This window comes from Pezoporus flaviventris, unplaced genomic scaffold (genome assembly GCF_033815535.1).
Source record: "Pezoporus flaviventris isolate CSIRO_AGI_PZ_B2104156 unplaced genomic scaffold, CSIRO_AGI_Pfla_v1 ptg000253l, whole genome shotgun sequence".
In the NCBI taxonomy this organism is placed as follows: Eukaryota; Metazoa; Chordata; class Aves; order Psittaciformes; family Psittacidae; genus Pezoporus; species Pezoporus flaviventris.
This window is the reverse complement of record NW_026892800.1, coordinates 675,419-691,477: the sequence shown is the minus strand read 5'-3', so window position 1 is coordinate 691,477 and position 16,059 is coordinate 675,419. Positions and strand designations below refer to the sequence as shown.

The following is a 16,059-nucleotide window of genomic DNA, read 5'->3' as shown; positions in this document are numbered from 1 at the left end:
CTCTGAGGGGTGAGCCAGGATTGCTCTGACTCACTGCCCTGCCACATCATAACACAGAGATGAGAACAGCCTTGTGTTTGCCCTGGGCTCCAGCCATTGCTGCTCAAGCATTTCTGGATTGCAGATGAATTCATGTTAATGAGGAGGCTGCAAATCACAGTGAACACCAAATCCAGTTCTGGAATGCCTGGAGTGAATATCTCACAAGGACTGCCAACCTCTCTTTGTTTTTCATTTGCAAGCTACAAAGCAATAAAACAGGGAAGAGAAAAAAAAACACCAACAAAGCAACAAAAACCATTTCCTGTTACTGGAAAATCTCCCCTGTCCTGGCAGCAACCAGTGCTCAGGAATACACTACACCATTACAAACTGGTCAGTCCCTTTGGTCAGAGTGATTGCCGCTCTTCAGCCTCTCTGCCCCCTGTTTCCCACACCAATATTGCCGTTGACCCTTCGTAGCTCCATACTTGCAACCAGATTCACCTTTCTGATTTCCACAATCATCTCAGCTGGTCCTTATTCAGTCTTCTCTTTGGAAACACCTCCAAGGAGGTGATGAGTCTGTGTAATGTCACATGCATAGCCTCTAAGGCAAAATACTGCTGATAGTTACTCTCACTAGGAGGATGTTTTCTGCGCAGAGCATCTTAAAGGGACACTTTCCTAGATGAAATCAATCCTAAAGAGCACCAAGAGGGCTGTGCACCGCTGCAGTCCTGCAGAGGGTCTCCACACTGACAGCAGTACACCAGCCTTGCTGAATCTACAGAAACATCCTTAAATTCAATGATACCCACAGCCAGAACAGAGCCCATAGGGAATGGTAAGCGAACCCAACTAATCCTCTCTCCTCCTTCGTTCCTGGCATGCTCTGCGATGGCTTCCTTCAGAAACCTGAGTTCTGCAGACATGGGGCGCCAGACCATGAGGAATTACCCTGGCTTGATCGATTCAGTCATGACTTATGCCCAGAACTGCGTGGCTTCCAACCGACCCGATGACAAGGTACCAGATGCTCACCCCAAGCTCTTTGCTAGCATTCAGCCCCGTAGTTAATCGCTGCAACTTCAGGAATACCTCAAGATCTCTTTCAAACAAACACAAGAGGGGACTGCACCCTTTGTGGCTGCTCTTGTCCTTCCAAATCCCAGTGCAGACTGTTGTAGGATTGCGGTCTTCCGTGCTCTAGGCTTGAAATAGAGGTGGGTTTACAGTTTCCCTTTAACAAACAGAGAAACATCAAAGTATTTTGGCTCCTGACCCCCCAATATGTTTTCCATCCTTTCACTCCCACCCTGGAATCCTTCCAGCATGTTATCCACCATCTATCTCTCTTCCCACCGCTACATCACTTCATCCACCAGCACTCAGTAAGTCCCAGATTGGCACTGCATTCAGCAAGAAGCCAAGAGCTGGCATTTCTCTGCCAGTCCCCTAACTGTGACTGGTTGCTATGTGTAAATGGCCTTATGTTGGATAAAATAGCATTTATAGCCATATTTTTAGGAGCTGGACATCTGTGATACTAAACAGATACCCTAAAGTCCTCAGTGCCCAGTAAGTACCAAAATTACTTCAGATGAGCTCAGGATTAAGCAAATCATCTTTTGGGGATGGCTTTTGCAAGAAGATCGATTTCAGCAGCACATACTGAACACAGCTCTCTGGAAATGTAAGCAGTTTTTGATGCTGGTTACAGGTGTCTAGTGGAAATTCTCCCTTACTCTTTACACTGGGAACTCTGACTTATAGGTAACAGAGGCTTAAAAGCCCCTTCTTAATAGAAAGTGTCCCCAGATCTGAAGCTGTTGCTTGGATAAAGTCATTAAAAGTTGACTTGGCAAGAGGAAGACTTTCGAGATTTGGCATTTCATGATGGGCACTTTGATACAACCACCCTCTGCTCTCTTTTCCTGTTTATCAGCTTGTCCATTACAGTGGGACCTAACAAGGTTCAGAGTCAGTCAGCTCACAGTATAGCATTTGGGCTATGTAGCCTTCATTCATGTCTATCCCCTTCCTTCCCATCATTGCTACCTTAAGCAGGGTCAGGAGCTTACATAGCATAACTGCTATAAAAAAGCTGGTTATGGCACAGTGTATGTTCTCTCTGTAGCTATAGCAGGTGCTGCTCCATGTTTTTCTGCCTAATGTGATGCTTTGATTTTTATTCTGGGGGGGATTTCAGTCTGTGGAGAATTGCATCTGCATCCTGCACAACCTCTCCTACCGCCTGGATGCTGAAGTTCCAAACAAATACACCCAGCTCAACCACATGGCCCGGAGCGTTTACATGGACAAAACTCTCACAGGCTGTTTCAACAGCAGGAGCGGTAAAATGGAGGTAAGATGTGCCACAGGAGGCTTGGAAATGTGATATTCAACCTTGGGCAGGGGCTGCGAGCAAAGAGCAAGATCTGAGCTCCCACTTTCTCGTCTCTGTAGAATGATGAGTACGGTGTCCCCCTTCCTGAGGAGGATTTTAAACCCAAAGGACCCAGCTGGCTCTACCACTCTGATGCCATCCGCACCTACCTGTCCCTGATGGATCAGAGCAAGAAGGATGCCACCCTGGAAGCTTGTGCTGGAGCTCTGCAGAACCTCACTGCAAGCCGAGGGCTGGTAAGGGCTCCTTTCTCCTCCACATGCACTCAGCCAAATGTGTCAGCACTTTACAGTAATCAGAAAGGAAAATGTCCTCCTTAAACCTCAGGGCACTACTGCAAGTCTTTGCACAGTGGATGCTCCAGCAAACTATTTATTAATGCCAAACGCAGGGTCTCATGAGGGGCTATCATCAGCATCCTAAGGCTCTATCCCAGAGCCATACACTGGGTTTCCAGGTTTCCCTAGTCTGTTGGTCATAACTACCAGCATCTACTGGTATGGCCACCCCCCGCAGGACATGAGTGAGTATGTGCCCAGATGTGCACATGTGGACAGGTGTCATTAAAGGAGTGAGAGAGGATGTGTGTGTGCCACAGCCTGTGTGTGTTTTCTAAGTGGGAGGTGGCTCTAATAACAGGGTGGGTTGTGCTCTGGATTGTGGCTCGTCCTCACATCATAGCTGCTTGTAAAATAGCTCTGACAGGTGTCCTAACCTGTAGGTATGGCAGCGTGGAGGTGACACGGACTGCGTGACACCGTGGGTATTGCAGGAGCTAGGGCACGGCAAGGCACACATCACGACAGCAGCTCTGCTGTGGCCAATGTCGTTACCGTGGGCACGTCCTTGCAAGCTGAGTTCACGTGGACAAACCTCAACTTGTCTGTTTGTGTCAAACTTCATCAATTCCAATTTAAATAAGATGGTTGGGGTGATAAAGAGATAATAGCTTCATACGTAGGGGAGGCGTGTCACATGCGCGAAGCGTTCCACCCAGAAACACGGAGTGACTCATGAATGGAGCCTTCCTAATGCTAGGACAGCATTAACTTGCCAGCTCTCAGCCCTTTGGGAGCTTTTGTTCCAAGTCTTCCAATGTGAAATACGTTGGGAACTTTTTGTGTTTGCAGTTTAACTAAGCAGTGCTGCTTAGAACAGGGTGGACAGAGGCTGTCACTGTATGGGTAGAGCTGAACGGAGGAATGGGACCGGAGCTATGTGCTCCGTGGCAATCAACATCATTACACAAGAATGGCTTTTGGACAGGGGGGAAGGAAACAAACACAGAAAAACCAGCTCTGGCAGTGTTGAAGCAACTTATTTCATCCTGGAACAGAGTGCCTGGAATTTGCCTGGTTGTGCTGAATTGGCTTCTTCTTTCAAGGGGCTTATTCCAGCTCGGAGCTGGAGTAGGGTTGGGTTGCTGGATTTGCTGTCATTTGAAGGAAAGGAAAACTGAAGCATGTGCCTCCTGGAGCATGGGTCTCAGCCCACTGGAAGGGGATTGCCTTCCAGCCCATTCCCTCTATTCCCATGTCACTGTTGATGTGTTGCTGGTTGTGCAACAATCTCCAGCAGCCTCTCTGGTGGGGCAGTAGTTGAGTTCCATTTAAAGTCTATCAAAAGGGCAGTTTATTAAGGGTATGTGACTTCAATATCCATGAACACTCATCTGCACTGGCTACATCCTGAGATCTTCTAGATTTACATAAGCATACATGAGATCAGGACCCAAGATGAGTATTTTTGGTCTTCAGACTTTTTTTAAAGGTATTCATTAGCTGTGCCTATTCCACTGCAGCCGATTACTTGGGCATGGCAGGGAGATGCAAGGGCATTGTGAAGGGCAAGGGCAACATGGCCATGAAGGTAAAACTTACCCAGCTTTTGGGAGTTACCAGTTGGATGAGCAACTGTACCCACTCAGGCCCCAGAAAGAGGACAGAAGCACCAGTTGTATCGCAGATGAGAGGCTGACTTTGCAAATGTCTGTTGAGATGAGGGGTAAATGACAAAGTAAAGGGAATTATGGTAGCAAAAGGTATACAGATCCTTATTTTACAATGTAGTCGTATTTATCTGGCCCTGTACATCATTCCAGTTGTGTCCTCCTGGCACAGAAGTCATGAGATATCTCTGTTCTGTCTCCTAGATGTCCAATGCAATGAGCCAGTTGATTGGTTTGAAGGAGAAAGGTTTGCCTCGCATCGCACGGCTCCTCCAGTCCAACAGCTCTGAAGTTGTCCGGTCTGGGGCTTCTTTGCTGAGCAACATGTCCCGGCATCCTGTTCTCCACAAAACCATGGGTAAGTCATTTCCACCACAGTGGATTCCAGAACGATGTCTGGTTTCCAACTCTTAATACCTGCCCATCTCGCTTTGTAAATGCCATAACAGGATCTAACCCAGCTGTGAAATTGAGCAAAGCAGCTTTATTTCTTCTGGCCAAAAGGACAATTACAGGAGATACCTGCAGGCTTAATTAACAAAATATGTGCTAGCTCAGTCTTTACAAGCATGTGGAATACCTTATAGACAATAGCAAATCTACAGGATCATGAGCATGATAGTGTTTGGGGAACTGAGTTGGTCTTGACTACCCATGACCAGTGTCATTGCCCTTTCAGAGACCTGCAGCACTCTTTTTGTGTCTGAAAATCAAGTGATGACCATTATGCCATTACATTATTAGTGCCTCCTCCCAGAGATAGCACTTCGCTCTTGCATTGAATAGTGCTAATGCAAATACCATCGTTCACTTGTGCTAGGCTTTGTTTAAACGTTGATTGGAACATTCCACCTCTTTAGCTCACCAGGTGCTCCCAGATGTATCACGTCTCCTGTCATTCCAGTCTGGAAATACCAACAGCTATGGAGAGATCATGACATCAGCATGTTACACTCTGAGGAACCTCATCATGTCCAACCCACACCTGGGGAAGTCTTACTTGACAAGCAACATGCTAAATAATGTAGTAAGCCTGTGCCGAAATGGGTGAGTTTGGGGCAGAAGGCATGGAGAGGGTCATGAGAAGACATTTTTGAGTCCATACGCTCTGTGCACAGCCAGATTAACCCCAGAGCGTTTCCAACACCCTTCAGAGCCTTAGCAAAGTATTATTCTTACTCTGTGGTCATAGATTAAGAGCCAAAGAAAACTCAAGCATGTTGGTACACAGAAATCCTCAATGCTAGTTTCTTGGAAACAGGCATGAGCCATCCAGGGTGAGATTTGTAAAGGGACCTCAAGAGATTTGCTGCTTGTTTTAAGAAATTCTACAGAGAACTGAAGCACCAACATCTTAAGGCCTTTTCAAACTTCCAGCCCTCGGAACAGAGGATGTCAGTACATGGCCTGAGTCCCTGGCATCCTGGCTTCCCACTCAGATCTTCCTGCAAACCCTACTATGAAGGTCAGGGCTGAGACTGAAGCACTGTGGGGTTGTGCTTAGCTTCAGTGTTCACATTTGTTCACCTTAGCACTTTTTCTGTTGCAAAGTCCATCTCAAGTGGCAAAGATGCACCTGTGATGATACATAAGTACCTCCAGTGGGCCACACACATGTATTTTGCAACAACTGGTTTGAGTTTTGATGGTAGTAAATCCATCCTGCTTGTTGTTCACACTCCTACAGCCCTGTGCAAAAGCTTGTCAACCCTTGCCAAGCTCTGTGCTCATTTCTGGCCAAACTAGTGTTAAACTTACATGAGCTTTGACCATGTGTTCTGCTTCCTAGACTTTCATCTCTCCTACCATCTGCCTTTGTTTTAAAATACCTTCTACATATAACCTATGGTTTTCTGTTGTGAAAAGATGTTTGCATGCCTTCTCCATCAACCACTTGCAATCTACCACTTGTTTCGTGGCAGGGTGAGATTCTCAGCCATTAAAAGTGGCCTCTATGTTTAGTTTGGACCTCAGCCAGTGAACATCGGTCAGTTTGCTGCTTTTATATGTTTCCACTCTCCAACAAGCCCAAGTAACATGAAACCCAGCCCTCTCCGATGTCTTCATTGTTTTCAATGATATTTACTTCTGCTTAAAGCCCCACTTTGGATCCCTCAGACCAGTCGTCAGCTAATTTACTACTTCAGCAAAGCGTTGCACAACTGGGGTTGTGCTTACCTTAATTGTCTTGACTGCTTTGTGTGATGAGCTTTGTTTGCAGTGACTCACTAAACTACGAGGAGTTACTAAACTCTGGAGATGTTCTCAGTGTGTTCCTCCTGTCTGTATCACAGATTCCTTCTGAGAAACTCCCCAGTTCTCGCAATGTCCCAAGCTCAAATTGTTCCTGTTGCCCCATTGCTCGTTTCTGTCCCCAAAGTCTTTGCTGCTGTTAAATTCTTATGGAGAAATGACAACAATTTACACCCAGGACTAATCTTACTTATTCAAGCCATATGATTTCAGACTGTTCCCACAGATCAGATGTGAAAGAGATCTCCCCACCAGTGAATTGGACACTTGGTAGTTCACAAGTTACTTCACTTCTCCCACTTTCCTGTGTAACCTGTGAAGATAATGAAGAAACTTTATGGTGGGGTTTGTGCAATCCTGCACCAGAAACAGCCTCACCCAGTCCCTGGTGATAATAACTAGATCCAACACTTTTACTGGGGGCTCTTGCCTAAGTTGGATGCAGACCCCATGTTCCTCATACCAACAATGAATGTGGCAAGTCAACACTATCAACCTCCTCCTTCGCAGCACCACTGCCAGCAGAAACAGAGAACCAAGGAGGTCTCAGTGGTGACCAAATCACCATGGAGAACACCACCATGTTACACCTTGTTAGTATTTTACAGAGTTTTTTCTAATACTCTGCCTCAATTTACCCATGAACACACTTCCCTCACCTTCCAGCACTGGTGGTGGCTTATCTGCATAATGCACGTTTCCTCTTGTTGCATTTGAAGCTGTAAATCATCAGTTTAAGATGCTCAGACAGTTTTGTATTCATAATATAGAAAGAGCTTCCATGTTACCTAACAAGCAAGTTACGGAGCTTTCCCCTTCTTGTGTTCTTCTCAAATGCCAACCATCCCTCCTCCAAGCTGAAGTTTCTTTTTCCTGATGCTTCTTGTAGCTGTATTCTGAGTGAAAGTCACAAAGGGTTCAGTAGTTTTATCTGATAGCTGTGGTTTCTTCTCCTTCCTGGAGATCCCAATTAAATAATTGTCTCCCTCCTGCACATATCCACGTTGATGACATTGCCTCCATAGTGAAGATGGGGTTTGCTTGCTCTTTGCTACTTTAAATCCAAAAATTAAGCCAAAATATTGCATATTAGCTGCTTTTTTTTTTGGTTGGTGATTCTGAAAATCAAGCTGCTGTTACTGATTTTAGTGGGACGTCTGATGGCTTTTTCATCCTTTTTCTCCAACTAAGCTGAAAAATATTCTTCTTCAGCTCATTTTCAAGCAACATTATTCCACTAATAAAATCACATCTTTTTCTCAATAATTCTACTGGCTCCACTAAAAGCTCTTCTCCAAAAGCTCTTCCTGTGCTTTAGAGCATCAGATTTGAAGTTCATCTCACAGCCCCTTTATCACTTACTTGTTTTAGTTTCTCTTTGTTCATTCACTTTTCACATCTTTTCTATTGTGCAATTTAATGTTGCAGCTTAATTCTACCATAGTATTTTACCAAAATTCACATTTCAAGAACTCAAGTTCTTGAGAACAGAGTTCTTCTCATCCACAGACTTCCTATTTCCCATTTCTTCCAAGGATTGCACCTTAATAATCAATTTTGTAAACCTAGGACATCCTGAAAAAATCCTTCTTCAAGGAATTTCTTGGCATGTCCAATTTCATGATGAGCACCATCAGTCCCATTTCTTATAGTCTGATGAGGATTATTTTGAGGACACAATGTTTTGTGAAGCTGCAACATACAGGGAGGGTCCTGATTTTGGCCTCGTAGCTCTCCTGGCTGACGCAGGCTGGGACTGGTGCACTGAGCCCAAATCAGGAGTCTCCCACAGACAGGACGAGGTCCAGGAGATGAGGAGCAGTGATTGGAACCAGCGAGGAGGTTCATATCTGGGTTGTTGTATGAAATGTTCTAAAATCATAAAAGGTGCTGCTATGACTCACGGTTTCGGAGCTGTTACGCGAGCAATTATCTATTAACTTGTGCTGAGTAAGGACTTACGGTTGCAGGAGTTGTTGTTACAAATGTTCCCATCTCCTTCATTCTCACCAGGCAGCAATGGAGCCCATTCCTCTGCTGCTGTCCCAAAGGGTTCACCCAAACTGACCCTACAGACTCCAGGGAAGGGTTGGCACCATTTCCCTTCTCTTTCACTCTCCCAACTTTCACACCCCTGAAACACTCCTTCAGCTCAGTTTAATGTTCAATTTTCCACTCAAATCCTCCCCTTATTCATTTCTCCTGTTCTGGTCCCAGAGATTGTTGCCGGGTAATGTTGCTGTGAGAGGAAGGAAGGTTTTACTGACAGCCTCCATCAAGTCTAGCCAGCCTCCCAGCCGGAGATGGCCTTATTTGAAGGCTGTCAGTAACGCATGTGGGTTGCTGCTCTGTGGCCTGCCAGAATTCACCAGGGTTGCTTTCATCTTCCCAGCTCCTGTCCAAAAGCGGCCGAAGCTGCTCGCCTCCTCCTGACAGATCTTTGGTCAAACAGGGAGCTCCAGAGCGTGCTCAAGCAGGTAAGGAGAATGCTTCTGCTTCTCGGCCGACAAGAACAACCCAGGTCTTGACTCGCTGCAGTCAAAGGCCATGATTCAGCAGCGAGCCTGGGCAGTGGCTGGAGGAGCCCAGGGCGCTGGGAGGACCACGGTGCTCTCGGCACATGGGAACCCACCTCAGATCTGAACAAGAGGCAGCAAATCACAACCGCCGCTGCTGGGACTGACATTAGGGACCAAGTGGACAGTGGTGTGTTGTGTTGGGTGGCTTGTACCCTGAGGATAATGCTAGTTTAGGTGGGCTCTTCCATGAAAGAGCCACCTTAGAGTCATAGAATCATGAAATAGTTTGGGTTGGAAAGGACCTTAAGATCATTTAGTTCCAACCCCCTGCCATGGGCAGGGACACCTCACACTAAACCATCTCACCCAAGGCTCTGTCCAACCTAGCCTTGAACACTGCCAGGGATGGAACATTCACACCTTCCCTGGGCAACCCATTCCAGTGCCTCACCACCCTCACAGGAAAAAACTTCTTCCTTAGATCCAGTCTAAACTTCCCCTGTTTCAGTTTGAACCTGTTACCTCTTGTCCTATCACTACAGTCCCTAATGAAGAGTCCCTCCCCAGCATCCTTGTAGGTCCCCTCCAGATACTGGAAGCTGCTCTGAGGTCTCCACACAGCTTCTCTTCTCCAGGCTGAACAGCCCCAACTTTCTCAGCCTGGCTCCATACAGGAGGTGCTCCAGCCCCTGCTCATCCTCGTGGCCTCCTCTGGGCTTGTTCCAACAGTTCCATGTCCCTTATATGTTGAGGACACCTTGCTCCTGGCCCCAATGCTGTTGTGTGTGCACAGCATTGCTTTGTGCTGAGAACAGACCTGGACGTTTTGCTCTAGCCTGGGAGACTCCCTTCGCTGCAGCCCGTTGTGTAGGATCAGCATGTCCAAACAGATCCCTGGCAAGGTTCCTCCTCCTTTTCCCCCCGTTTTCTTCTGTGTTCATAACCCTACCCTGTGGTTACATCACCCCTACACTCAGGGTAATCTTTTCAACCAAGAAGAGGAGTATTTAGGGTTTGTTTTGCTCCCTGCAACAGAAACTGCGGAAGCGCAGAGCCAGACGGGGCCATGAGCCAGCTCCCAGCTCACCGTGGCTGTCTTTGAACAAGTTGGGTTTTTCCAACTCCACAGCAGCAGCACCTGCAGAGAGTAAAGGGCCAAATTAAAGAGAAGGAGCAGCATCCACAAAGGGGAGCACCCTGGGGGCAGGAAGGTAGAGAGCACCTAAGTATGATTCTCATATTAACGGTTAGGGACTTTCTTCATAGGAGCTTGGGTAGCTTTGCGCAGGGCTGTGCTCAGGAGCCTGTGCCAACTCAATTTAATGTGACTGAGTCACTCTTGTGCTCACACAGATGTTCATTGCATAGGTATACATCAGATGAGAAGGATGGGAGTATGCAAGGATAAATCATGCATAAATCTTTGCCATTTTTCCAGGATGAGGAATAAGATGAAATAATGTTCAGTGAATGATTAAATAAAGGTTTCCTCCAGTAAAGCTGGAGAAGTCTGACTGTTGAAGGGCAGAAAGCAGCACGAGGAAGATGAAGTCATAGAATCATACAATAGTTTGGACTGGGAGGGATCTTAGAGCTCATCCAGTTCCAATCTTCTGCCACAGGCAGGGACATCTTCTTCTAGTTCAGGTTGTTCCAAGCCTCATCCAACCTGAACCTCTCAGAGACTTTGAAGAAGCCTCTTTGGGGAAAAGTTAGAATTAAGAAAGTCCATCAATAAGGGTGATGTGTTAAGGGCACACAGAGGGAGGGCAGAGGCTGTCCTGAAGCTGTCTGAGAACGAAACACACTCTTTAAGTGAAGGACAGCTGTTGAAGTGGGGCAGAAGGCTCACACAGCGATTGACAGCTACCAGTTTTGAAACTGATATGTACTCGCTGCACTTCACCTACTTCATACATATATATATAGTTCCTATTTATCTGCTTTTTCAGCAAGGATTTGATAAGAACATGATGGGATCTTTAGCTGGAACAACCTTCAGGACCCTCTCATCCAGGTTTTAGGAGCCCCTCCACGCACCTTTAGGCTGCAGGTGAGAACAGGGCCCTCGTGCATGAGGAAGGGGTGGTTTGGGGTAAGGCACTAACTGATTAATTGTATTTTGCCAGATCCTCTCAGGTGGGGCTTTTCACAGGTCTCTTTCATTCCTGAATTTTGAGGAATGTTCTCCAGTGTCAGTAACATGCAATTAATTCCCTCACATGCGATGACATTAACCATCCCTTAGGGATTTTTTGGGCACACAATAATCCACCTGTAAACCTCAGGTCAAAATCTGCAGCTGCATGCTGTCATCCCAAAAATCCCAATAGAGAAACCAGGTTAGAGAAATCGGGGGCAGAATTTACACGGCACCATTATGGTTTTTCATTCATTGTGAACTGAGGATTTGATCTGTAAAGCATCTTTATCCATAATTCCCACTGAAGGGAAAAGCTTTAATCATTTCTCAAATATCAGATGTCTCTATGAGGAGGACTGAGATTACCCAGAAAGAATGGGTTTGCTCTTTGCAAACCAAACAAAATATGTGAGAAAATGGTGCAAAAGACCATTCCTTTCCTCTGCCCAGGTATATGGATTTCACTTCTTGCTCTGTTGGGATGTTTCCACTGAGACTCATAGAAGCATGGAAGTCTAGGGTGAAAAGCTATGGGCAATACAGAAACTGGGTACAGGCTAAGAAATGAGATTGAAAGTCGGGTTTGAATGTAATGAAAAGATCTCTTGAATGCTTTAATTATCTGGAGTTTTGTTTTTCCTTTGTTTTTTTTTATTCCATTTCAGAATTTGGAATTGGTTCATGTCCAGGAAGACAACCCTTCCACAATTACTTAGGATGTTAAAGGTGTAGAGTGTTACTGAGTTTAACTCAACTGTAAAGCAAACTAAACATATGGATTTCATGTGGATGATACTAATATTTTTAAGCATTTTCTTCTTTTTAGGGGGGAGAAGGGACTTTTATTGAGGTTATACTTTCTTGATGTCAATAATTATGGTTTTGTTTTTGCAAAGAGTGTGTCTGTGTAACTATGTGCATGTTGCTGTGTATGTGTGCATGCAGGCAACATACATGCGCACACGTGGCGAGTAGGATCTTCCTACAGGCTTAGTCCCCTGTCTTCCACTGAAAGTCAGTGTGAGTTGTGCAGTTTAACCCCCTTGGAGAGTTTTGTCCAATGCCACCCAACCCATGCACCAAATACTGCCACACTACAGACTTGTCACAACTTATTTTTACCCACAAGTATAAAAATCGCCGATTTTAGGTCAAGTTCCCCCATTGCATATGGCCGTTATCAACAGATACACACGATACTCTTCTTTACAAAGGCTGGTTATTCCTAACATTTATGAACACGGGCTTCTTTTCCACTTATGATTTTTTTTCTCCAATGAGCTCTTATAGTTATTAGCATTTTCTTTCCTGTTACGTGAACTCTTTGTCTCAAGAAGTGAACTGACGTCTGCAAAGTCTTTCCCGGGTCTCAGTAACCCTTCTCTGAAGCTACATGTGAGGGGACAATTACAACACATCTCCAAAGCATGAACACTACTGGCTCCCAAACCATTCTGAGCACCGGAACAACTCAGTCTCATGATTGTACCTGGACAAACGTGGCATTGGAGAAGTTGAACTGGAGACAGGCAAAGTGGTTTTCCCCTGGGAGCATTGACTGCCCCACAAGAATGAGAGAAATGAGGGGGTATTGATATGCAAAGGAATGTAAGCACTTGTGTGAATTCAAATTCGGAAATATTTTAATTCTTGGGATGCTTAATTACATGAATCACGCTGTGATGCTAAAGCTGTGATAGGCAATTGCTGAGCTTATCTTAGGCCAACCCACTTCTTACGGCAGGAACTGTGTGATGAAAGAAGCTGATCTTCCCCTGTCCAGAAGAAAAATATCCTCTACCTGTCCCCGGAGGGGATGGAGCTCAGATCCACAGGGAAAGGACCAGCTGAAGATACATTTGCTGGCTCTCCCCCACCCACAGTTATTGCTTCTTCAAACAGTGCAGGGGTACAGGACCCTGTTTTGCAAATATCAGGGTGCAGGAGGTGCTTGGGAAGGATGAATTGTGAGCCTGGAAAGGGAAAAACAGTCCCATTTCTTGCAAGTGTCAGACTCCTAAATTGGTGGGAAACAGCATGTCCCATTCCTTCACAGAAATGGGGTGATTCGTGCCCGCTAAAGAACCGTCCATGAAGTTCAGATTTGATCTGACACAGCTCTAGAGCTAAGAAACGTGGTAGCACTTGTTCGTCCCCCCTTTAGACCATAGGGAGCACGTGTCCACAGAGGGAGATCATTTCCCAGCTGGTTTTTTCTTCTCTTGGACTACAAAGAGTGGCTTAATCTTGTGCGCTTCAATGAGAAGCAACTCTTTGCTTGCCTTCACCCACATTCAGTCAAGAGCTTTCTGCACCGCGCTCCCAGCCAAATGAGAGGAAAAAAAGCACCTTTGAAGTGGGAGCTAGAACCAGGAGAATCCGGTAGGACAGTTTCAGGAGCATTTAAAGAGCAGCAAAGGAGCCCCAGCCCGTGGGCATGCCCTTGCCATATCTGCCAGCTCTTCCCTAGTTGGATGCATATTCTCAGTTCAAAATGGTTTTGGCAGGACCCAACACTGTGGATATCCAAAACAATGGCAGTATCCACAGGCAGGATTACTACAGTTTTGGTGAAAAAGCATGTTGCATGCCATTTTGCATTCAGATGTGTTCCTGTAATTACACGTTCAGCAGGAGTCCTGGGAGCTAATGTTTTTCTCCGTAAAATTAATTGGGGAAACCTAACTGCAAAACGTAATGATGGAATATTGAGGAAATTCATTCTAATTGGCTGTTATTTAGGCTTTATTTTAAAGCGCTGCCACTGCTTTCATCAGTAATGCAGTTTGTTGAATCACTTTATAAGGCGCAAAGGGCCGTAGCTGGATGATCATCATCTCACAATTAAATTTACAAGGACTAGAGATTTCATTAGTATTAGACTCCAAGAGACAGATGCATCATTTTATGAACACAGCAAAGTTGTTTTTCCAAAGCTAATAAAATGATAAAAATAAAGGTCTGTCTCCATCCTCAGAGATGTTCAAAACATGACTGGGCACAACCCTAAGCAATCTCATCTGGCTTTGACGTTATCCCTGCTTGGAGCTGGGCACACCAGAGAGGTTCTTTCCAATCTCATTTGGGTTTTATGATGCTGTATGTTACTGCTTTCATACCTCAGAATATAGCTAACTCGTGAGAGCAGTGGGCTGTGTGAACTGGAACCGCTCTGCCAGCCCAGGGCTATTTTGCAGCTATTACTTCCCAGGAAATTCCTGATGCTCAACTCTGTTTTCCTCTCAGTCGCTGGACTACAAACTCCACTCAAGTCAGTGAAGTGACACTGATGCCAAATTATGAGAAGAGAAAGGAAAATCAGACTTATTGGAGTAAGTGGTGTTGCTCATAACCAGCACTTTTGGGAGCTCAGTGAGGTTCCCTCCTGCACAGCCAGATGCTGTTCTCACCTCCAGTCCAGTTTTTACTCTTTCATTCTAGGGAGGTGTTCTTAAAGGCATGTTTTAATCTGCGATACCCTCTTTGATGAGCTGGTTTCCTGTTTCTTGCTTCTTTAAGAACCAAAGTAGGGTGTACCCCCCAATGACAGGGACAAGGGCAGGTCCTCAGCATGTAGCACATGCCCTGGGTCACAGTGCTGGAGAATGACTGAGGAGGGAAGGGCCATAGCTAGCAGCACCTTTAGCTCTGCCGGCAGCAGAAACCAAAGCGGTTGGGGCCTGATTTGTGCGCAGGACACACAACCATGTAAATAAATACCACACTTGTTTGTCCTGGGCTTAGCAGAGCTTTTTGGTCTAATTTTCTCATGAATGCTTTGTTTTGTTTTGTGTATGTACAATCCAACCCACCCCAGCATTTCAGAAGCCTCATGGACGAGTAGAAGGCAGTAGGCAGTTTTATTCCTCTCTGACCACACACTAGTTTGAGACCAACTTAGCCTACCAGTCCATAGCTATACAGTGTATTCTGTAAGATACAGGTATGTGAGAATAATGTATCAGAGTTTTGTTTTGGCTGTACTGTATGTATTTGCTTCATTGGAAAAGCTGAAATCAATAAAAATTGCTGGAATTTCTTCAAGCTTCCCAGTTTGACTGGTTTTATTTTGTTTGTCTTGCCAGTGTTAGGGAGGAATAAAGCATCTGTATGAAGGTTTGTAAAAGCCTGTTAGCCTCCAGCAGTGATCAGACTGGGCTGCTCTGTCTTATGCCAGTCTGAGTAATGAAGCTTTAAATCCCATTTCCTCCATATATGTGAAGATGCTTTTACTGTTTATGGCTTATTCTTCTGATTTCAGCTAGCTGTTCCTTTTTGGCACATTCAGGATGGTTTATGCTGAGCCTGGCAAAGGTTATGATGTCTTTCCTGTTTTTGTCTTCAGCTTTTTGAAAGACACCTTCTGATAACCTCCTTCTGCTGCTGCTTAACCAGGCCAGCTCCCTTCTGCCCTTCCTCCAGGATTCCTTATTGGTTGGGGATGCTGGGATTGTGTTTCAGTATGATAAGCACAGTCCACATTGCCTGTAAAGTGTAATTCTCCCTTTCTTTTTCCCATAACAAGCACTATCCTGTGAGTCCCCCTTTTGGAAGATGAGCACTGGATATTTAGGCTTTTGCTGATCCAGATGTTGATGTTATGGGGCAGCTCTATAAATGTAAGGTTTGAGGCCAGACTTTTCATGCTAATCAGGACCACATTAATGCTGCATCTGCTCTGGGGCCTGCCCAGCCTGCTCCATGAAATTGCCATCAGCAGCATCTAAGAATTTGGTCTCTGCATCACATCCCGCAGTAACGTAAGCCCAGCCTACATGGGGATGGCAGGATGTGCAGGATGCACTGA

General features: G+C 45.5%; 1 protein-coding gene across 1 annotated transcript in view; it reads left to right on the top strand.

Annotated features, from left to right (window-relative positions):
* Positions 1-15,291, top strand: part of PKP1 (plakophilin 1) — a 43,537-nt gene extending 28,246 nt beyond the window's left edge. Inside the window, exons 7-14 of the mRNA XM_061442791.1 lie at positions 894-1,008; positions 2,192-2,347; positions 2,449-2,625; positions 4,542-4,695; positions 5,198-5,384; positions 8,983-9,067; positions 11,062-11,162; positions 11,918-15,291. Coding sequence (XP_061298775.1) covers positions 894-1,008; positions 2,192-2,347; positions 2,449-2,625; positions 4,542-4,695; positions 5,198-5,384; positions 8,983-9,067; positions 11,062-11,133 — 946 coding nt within the window. The 3' untranslated portion in view covers positions 11,134-11,162; positions 11,918-15,291. The remainder of the gene's footprint in view (positions 1-893; positions 1,009-2,191; positions 2,348-2,448; positions 2,626-4,541; positions 4,696-5,197; positions 5,385-8,982; positions 9,068-11,061; positions 11,163-11,917) is intronic.
* The last annotated feature ends 768 nt before the right edge of the window (positions 15,292-16,059 follow it).